General features: G+C 40.0%; 1 protein-coding gene across 1 annotated transcript; it reads left to right on the top strand.

Moving 5' to 3' along the window:
- Positions 1–545: 545 nt before the first annotated feature.
- LOC125903634 (indoleamine 2,3-dioxygenase 2-like) lies at positions 546–5,841 on the top strand. Its single transcript, XM_049600671.1, has 10 exons — positions 546–638; positions 1,452–1,547; positions 1,694–1,813; positions 3,847–3,965; positions 4,111–4,125; positions 4,258–4,357; positions 4,533–4,650; positions 4,765–4,816; positions 5,055–5,203; positions 5,377–5,841. The coding sequence occupies exons 1-10, from the start codon at positions 549–551 to the stop codon at positions 5,751–5,753; spliced, it is 1,236 nt and encodes a 411-aa protein (XP_049456628.1). The 5' UTR covers positions 546–548; the 3' UTR covers positions 5,754–5,841.
- The last annotated feature ends 1,803 nt before the right edge of the window (positions 5,842–7,644 follow it).

Here is a 7,644-nt window from a genome sequence, read left to right on the forward strand (position 1 = left end):
TTTTCTGATATTTTGCAACACATTCAAGAGTCAAATATGTTTCTCAGCCATGAGGAGTCAACATAAGCAGTTTTACTTTTCAATAATTAACCACTGTACATTGAATTTGGAACAGACAGCACTTGTTTGGTATTTGTCTCAATAACTGACTCAGACATAATCCTCACTGTTGCAAAATGTTGAGTCATGTACACATGCAGTTTGTTTCGCAGAAAGTGTAGCCCGTATAGCGTAACATTTTCTGTTATTTGGCAGCAGCTATTGTTTTCAGTTTCCTTTATCTACTGCCAAAAATAGGAAGATACGCTTCATATTAAACACTGTAAAAAAAAAGAGGGAATTTCAGCTTTGCTCTGTGAACTGCTAACATTACAATACGAGAAATCTCATTGGCTCTTTGCTGCTGGGAGTGTGCAATAAAAAGGGATGTGACATAGGTACTGAAATCAGGCTTAGAGCAGGTTTAACAACTGATATCAGTGTCAGACACACAGAGTGATTCCCCCTCTCACAGCCAAACTGCTGCAGTAGAGTACAGGGCAGAGCATATGGAGACTAACAGCACAGACACACTGCAGGCAGACTTTGATGCATTTGATATTTCTGAGGAGCTTGGCTTTCTCCTTGAAGAGCCACTGGTAAGTTTCATTGTCATCTTTTCTCATACAGACCTTTGCTGTCTGTATTTCCTCAGTCAAAAGATGACAATAACAATCCTGTAAGTACACATGGACATTTCTTTAACCATTGAGGACTATTTCCTCTTTATCTTTTGCTGTTTTTCAGTATTCAGCAGCATGTGCGGTACCTCAAGGCTGAAACTGATAACATTGCTTGTTTTTGAGTTGGATTATAGAAGGCTATTGATCTGGTGAAAGCCTGTCTCTTCAAGTTTCTATTGAGCCATTCACATGACTGGACCTGTTAGTGGTTCATTTCACTTAAAATGCCAATTTCAGATATTCTGGTTACACAAAGTCTTTCATGTCTTAATGAGAAATTTGGTTGAAAAAAAGGCATATATGGGTCTCATTTAACGGTTTTGCAAGGAGAAATCAGTCAACAACCTTTGTGAATGATGGATTTTGTCATGTTGCAAAGCTTACATGGCAACATTGATGTTACTTTTACAATTTTAAACTAGGAATTAAAGATTTGCATTAAGTCTACTCATCTATTTATACAGTGATTTTCCATTTGCGGTTGCCCCTGTTTTCTGCTTGGCTAATTTTCTCAGTTTTCTACTGCCTCCCTCTTTTAAATTGCTTACTCTCTCTGATTGATAGCACCAGTCATTCCCTGACATGCAGGTCAGGCACCATGGCAAACACGAGCTGATGATGTTACTGATTACACTCAACATGAAAATCCCCCATGCAAAAAAAAAAAAAAAAAAAAAAAAACAATCAAAAAATCAACGAGCAAGTCATTTTATTCTTATTATCGTCTAGACTAACCTTCCAGACTATTATCGGGTGTGGCTGGACCTGGCGAACAATCTCACACATCTGATAGAGACACGGAAACTGCGGGATCTGGTACACAAGGTGAGAATGAGCAAAGCTGATGCTAATTAGAGTTCAGAACCTGTTCATGTAAATGTGGACATACAGTTTCATTTGTGAAGCCTTGATTGTGTTGCACTGCTGCTGAGAATGGAAACACAAAAATAGAAAATCTTATCAAAATCCAGATGCCGGTCTTGAGTCCATACCTCTTGAGTAACCATCGGGAGCTCAGGCTGGCTCACCTAGCGCTGGGATTCATCAGCATGGGATACGTGTGGCAGGAAGGACAACGTGAACCTGCTCAGGTAAAACACTACAGTGCAATGGAATTAGGGTCAACAGTGTTCTGCAGTGTGACATAATACAAGACTTAAGACTCTATACACATCCTAGCAGCTCTGTGAGGCTGTACAAATAGTGATGCTTTGAGCAAACCACTAATGTCAACACGCTAACAAGCTGATGCCAAGAGGGCAGAATGTTTACCAAGTTCACCATCTTGGTTAAGCTTGTTAGCATGCTTGCATGTGTTAATTTGCACCAAACACAAAGTACAGCTGGCGGGAATGTTAATAGTTTTGCAGGTATTTGGTCATGAGCCACTTTAAATTTTAACTAAAAAGTACAGACATTGTGTGCCCAATTAAATAGCTGTCATCAGTGGTCATAAGCTTCGTAGATATGGGCCAGTAGGGGCCTGCTTCATGTACTGGTAGATTCAGAAGGGTGTTATCAGCTCATTCAATGGCCATTATCCATTTGTTAGGTTTCACTTTCACTTTCCTTAGGTGTAGGTGCCAAAGTGATGTGGTTAGGTTTAGAGAAAGAGCATGGTTGGGGTAAGAGTCTGTTTCACATGGGACTCAAACCCCAATCTCTTGGGTAAAAGTCCTGTGTTTGACCCATCTGCCACCTCTTCCACCCAGTCACTCTACCTGTGGAGAATCCCGGATCAGGATAAAGTACCATGAAAGCCCATACAGGCAGTACATTTTATTTCATGGCCTGATAATGGCCTCCTCAACCTTTTAGTAGGTGTGGCAGGCCCCTACTTTGATGCATCACCACTGATAACAGCATTTTAATGGCCTGATAACAGCCAAATTGGCAGCTGGGGGTGACATTAATGTCAATTTCTTGACAATCCATCCAGTAGTTGTTAAGACATCTCACTTAAAGCTACAATTGTCACCAAAATGACTAGGATAAATCATCAGGTAAAACACTACAGTGCAATGGAATTAGGCAGGGTAAACAGAGATGTATTGCAGTCAACAGTGTTCTGCAGTGTGACATAATACAAGAACAAGAGTCTACAGATATCCTAGCGGCTCTGTTAAGCTGTACAAATAGTAATGCATTCTAGCATTTGTTAATTGGCACCAAACACAAAGTACAGCTGGCGGGAATGTCAATAGTTTTGCAGATATTTGGTCATAAGCCACTTTAAATTTTAACTGAAAAGTCAGGGTTGTGCACCTGATTAAATGGTTGCCATCTCTGGTCATAAGCTTCATATAAATGGGTCAGTAGGGGCCTGCTACATCTACTGGTAAGGTTCAGAAGGGTGTTAGCCCATTCAATGGTCGTTATCTGTTTGTTGGGTTTAACTTTAACTTTCCTTGTGGTGTAGGTGCCAAAGTGGTTAGGTTTAGAAAAAGATCATGGTTGGGTGTACAAGTTTGTTTCACATGGGACTTGAACCCCAATCTCTTGGGTGAAAGTGCTGTGTTTGACCCACCTGCTACCACTACCTCCACCTCTTCCCACTCAGTCACCCTACCTGTGGAGTTACCCATGAAAGTTTCATTTCATGGCCTGATAATGGTCTTCTCAACGTAATGGTAGGTTTGGCTGGCCACTACTAACCCTTATCTTTGCAAATATCACCACTGATAACAGCCTTTCAGTGGCCTGATGAGAGCCAAATTGGGTGCTGAGGGTGACATTAACATCTGAGCCAATTTCATGGCAATCCATCCAATAGTTGAGACATGTCACAGGGTGATCATTAAAATTACTAAGATACATCATCTGGGAACCATGAATGTCTGTGATAAATTTTCAAACAATCAATCAAGTAGATGCTGTGATATTTCTCAGGATAAGTGAAAGATTGTAGGAAAAGTTGAGGGAATCATCAACGTCAGTAGGATTCATCCTCTGGGCACCAACATATCATGGCAATCCATCTTAACGTTGTCGAGATATTTCAGTCTGGATCAAAGTGGTTTTGATCACTGCCATCCCTTGAGACATAGCGTGACTCAAAAATCTCCAAAATCTCAGCAAGGCAGCACTCCTGGATTGAAATTTTACTATGCTGCTTGTTTGACAGATTCTTCCAAAAGCCCTGGCCTGGCCCTATTGGGTGGTATCCCGTAGGCTCGGCCTTCCACCAATCCTGACTTATGCAGATTCAGTTTTAGCCAACTGGAAATTAAAGGATCCCACAGGGTGAGTAATGCTGTTTTATTGTCTTATCTAATGTCTTGATATTATGCCCACTGTCCACAGATCCTCTTTTATTATAATAATAATATTAAAGCAAAACAATATCTCTTTCTCCACTAACACATTTCACATTTCATTTTCATTTTAGGGACATGGAAATTGGGTGAGTACAAGGAAAACAAAAGGGATATCCTATCACATTGTTCTGAATTTCTCAACCACATTTTCATGTGATGTTTGTGGTGTGGTACTCGTGATGCACATATATTCTAAAAAACGTCATTTTCTAAAACAGGAACATGGATTTGATATTTTCCTTTCCTGGTGGTGAGACTTGCAGGGGATTTTTCATGGTGTCACTGTTGGTCGAGATGGCTGCCAGTTCAGGCATAATGGTTAGTACTGTATGCTCTTATGTCTTCCTCTTATTTTTTCCACCCTCTTTCTGAACCTCAGCCTGATGCTGTCTGTCCAACTGTGCTCTTCCTTTTTATATGTCCCCTCCACATACTGCATGTGTCCTTGTCCCTTATCGCTCAGTGATGGTATTTTTTTTTGAACTCTAACCAGGGGGCTCTGGAGGTGATGCACGCTATGAAAATCTCAGACCTCATCGGCATACAGAAAGGTCTCTCTAAAGTGACTCAGTCTTTGAAGAAGATGAAGGAAACTTTCAAACTCATGCACAGTAAGTTTGAATTAAACCCATCCCAATCTGAATTTAATCGATTTGCATGCTGAGCCTTTTATGGAGGCAAGGAAATTCAAGGTAATTAGAATAACTGAATTTGGCTCTTTCCAGATCATGTGGATCCAACTGAATTTCATGGAACATTGAGAATTTTTGTCTCGGGGTGAGTTTTAAGGCCACTAACAATATTCTGCATACTGAAGTTATTAATGCTTTTAATATTTATCTCTCATACAGATGAAATGATGAAATTCCCCTCTGCTTCTACCCTACTATTGTACTTTTTGCTATTTCTGCGCTGTATGCTTAACTGGATAACATGTCAAATGGAACCATGTGCTTCTAATTGCATCTATAAAAAGAACGTTCACAGCTCATGCATGTGGTGTGAATTGTTTTAGGTGGCGAGACAACCCCATGCTTCCAAGGGGGCTGTTGTATGAAGGTGTGAGCAATGAGCCAATTTTGTTATCAGGTGGAAGTGCAGCCCAGAGTTCAACCATTCAGTGCTTTGATGCTTTGCTGTGCATCAAGCATGAGGATGAGACAGGTAAAGATGCATTTCCTTCAACCTTCGACCCCATCAGATGTCTCTCGTGAATGAATCAGTCTGTTTGTGCAGTCAGTTGATTGCGCTGACAGAAAATGTTTCCGGGGATGGTTGTTATTTTCTTTCTCTCAAAGTCTCTTTTTCTGTTCTCTTCATTGATTCGGCCTATCCAGGAGCTTTCCTGACACGCATGAGGGATTACATGCCTCCTGCCCATCGTCAGCTGATAGAGACTCTGTCTGACTGTCCATCTCTGCGAGACTTCATCCTGTCCCACTCCAGCTCTGATCTCTGCCAGGCCTACAAGTCCTGTGTCTCAGCGCTGGTGGATTTACGGAACTACCACCTCAATACTGTGACCAAGTATGTCATTGTGCCCGGTAATCAGGCTCGCGCCATGGGCTGCCCGCTGAGAGGTGTCGGCACTGCACTGAACGCCACAGGGACCGGCGGATCCAACCTCATGGTCTTCCTCAAGGGTGTTCGTAACACCACTCAGAAAGCACTGATCTTGGAGAGGCCATCTGTGTCAAGAGAAACTGAAATATAATTTATAGCGTATATTACACTATCCAAAAGCTCTTTATGCACTATGCTTTTTAGGCTGCATTTATGAAACGTTTACAAATATCAACAAATATCGCCTCAATTATTCTAATCAGACAACTGTGTTTGTCGTTATTAGATTCAAGACTAAGTAATTTAGGCTGGGTTAGATGTGCAACTTCCTGTATTTTAATGCTTTTAATGCATAAATATTTATGGCGCTCTTTCATAACCAAAAAAACCTCAGATAAACCGAAAATGAGGAGCTGTTTATTAGATGGAAATGTTATTTTTGCTGACCTCCAATGTTTTAACTTCTTGTTTTGCTACAGTGATGATTAAGTGTACTTGATCGACATCATAGTTGAGTGTAGCCAAACTGCCTCAAAACTTTAAACCAAAGAGGACAGTGAAACACCACTTTCCAGCCTGGAAATAAATCAAAATTTTCTTCTACGTAATGTTTTTACTTGACAATAACTACTGCTACATTTTAGAAGCCCATTTCTTTCAGGGGGAAAATGGATAAAAAGTAATGCATAATGAAAATAAAAATACTCAGCATAAGCAGAATGATGAGATCCTAAATCAAAATTATGAGGGAGTACATTTTTTACTCGCTATCTCAAACAAAAACTAACTTTTCCTTCGGCAGAAATGGGCTTCCACCACCGTACAGTCCTTAATATCCCTAAATAAACTGCACTTTACTCTGATATAATACTTAAAATAATCACAATATGATTTTAAAAAGTTACAGTTACAGACACTGCTATAAAAAGGGAGTGTTTCTTTTTATTTATTCTGTTTTTTTTGTGTCCATGAAAAATGTATAATGTGCAAAACCTCAAATCTGTACACCCTTGAATCTTATTTTGAGGTAAATGATTTTAACGTTGTTGTTTTTAATATTTTAAAATACATAAAATTTTTATCAGTTACTATAATAATGTCTGGTCATGTTGTTTTAAAACTATATCTAGTAAGAAAATATGCACTTATAATATGAATGCAATGATAGAAATAATGCCAAATGGAAGAGAAGCATAATATGAATGCAATGATAGAAATAATGCCAAATGGAAGAGAAGCGTTTTTCTAAACTGCATATGATCGATAAACTAATTTGGCTTTTGTAAACAGAAACTGAAAATGGGAACTCCTACGTGCTCGAGAGTAAGAGGCAGATGGCAGAGGAAGCAGATAAATGTAGAGAGAACCATGAGCAGTTGAAAAAAATAGAGGAAGGAAACGTTGTAGGAATAGAGCGATAAAGGACACTGGTAAAATAAAAGCGAAAGAGAATCAGCTGAGGAGAATGAAAGAGACACACACAGTGGGGGTGATCAGGGGAGAGGGATGGATGCGGGATCAGGTCACTTAGTTTGATGGACTGGAACCCCCACTAGCCTCTTGGTCTTGACTTGAAGGTTGCGTCCCTTCTTGCTATTGAGCACTAATCACATTAGAAAAGAGAAGAAGGAGCTCAACCACACTGCTGCTGCTGAGCTCTAGTCGTCGTCCAACTTTGGTTCACTAAAGCACAAAAGATGTAAAATTTGGACTGCTTGACAGTGGGTAAATGCAGCTCTGACTGCACTACACCTAGTCCTGGTGTAGTTGTCTGCTGTCATATAGAGTTGCAAAGTAAAAGGGGGGCTTTGGCTCTGGAAGTATTTTCCCCATCTGTGTCTCAGTTTATACTCTCAATGATATCCTAAATTTTACTTAACATACAATCACAGGGCTCTTCAGGGTAATATAACAATCCAGGTTGTTGTGTGTATACCTACAAAAAGTAATGCACAAGAATATAATCATGAGCCAGTAATTCATATATAACCCACATAATCAGTAAGGCTGCAATCACATGACCAATGTGCTGACAGGAGTAA

This window comes from Epinephelus fuscoguttatus, linkage group LG16, assembly GCF_011397635.1.
Source record: "Epinephelus fuscoguttatus linkage group LG16, E.fuscoguttatus.final_Chr_v1".
Taxonomy (NCBI): Eukaryota; Metazoa; Chordata; class Actinopteri; order Perciformes; family Serranidae; genus Epinephelus; species Epinephelus fuscoguttatus.

What these genes read in the sequence shown, in the direction of transcription:
- LOC125903634 (XM_049600671.1), top strand. Translation starts at nt 549, where the DNA reads ATGGAGACTAACAGCACAGACACACTGCAGGCAGACTTTGATGCATTT. An exon ending in TTCTCCTTGAAGAGCCACTG is followed by an intron (nt 639 to 1,451) that starts GTAAGTTTCATT and finishes ATTATCGTCTAG; the next exon opens with ACTAACCTTCCAGACTATTA. An exon ending in GACAACGTGAACCTGCTCAG is followed by an intron (nt 1,814 to 3,846) that starts GTAAAACACTAC and finishes CTTGTTTGACAG; the next exon opens with ATTCTTCCAAAAGCCCTGGC.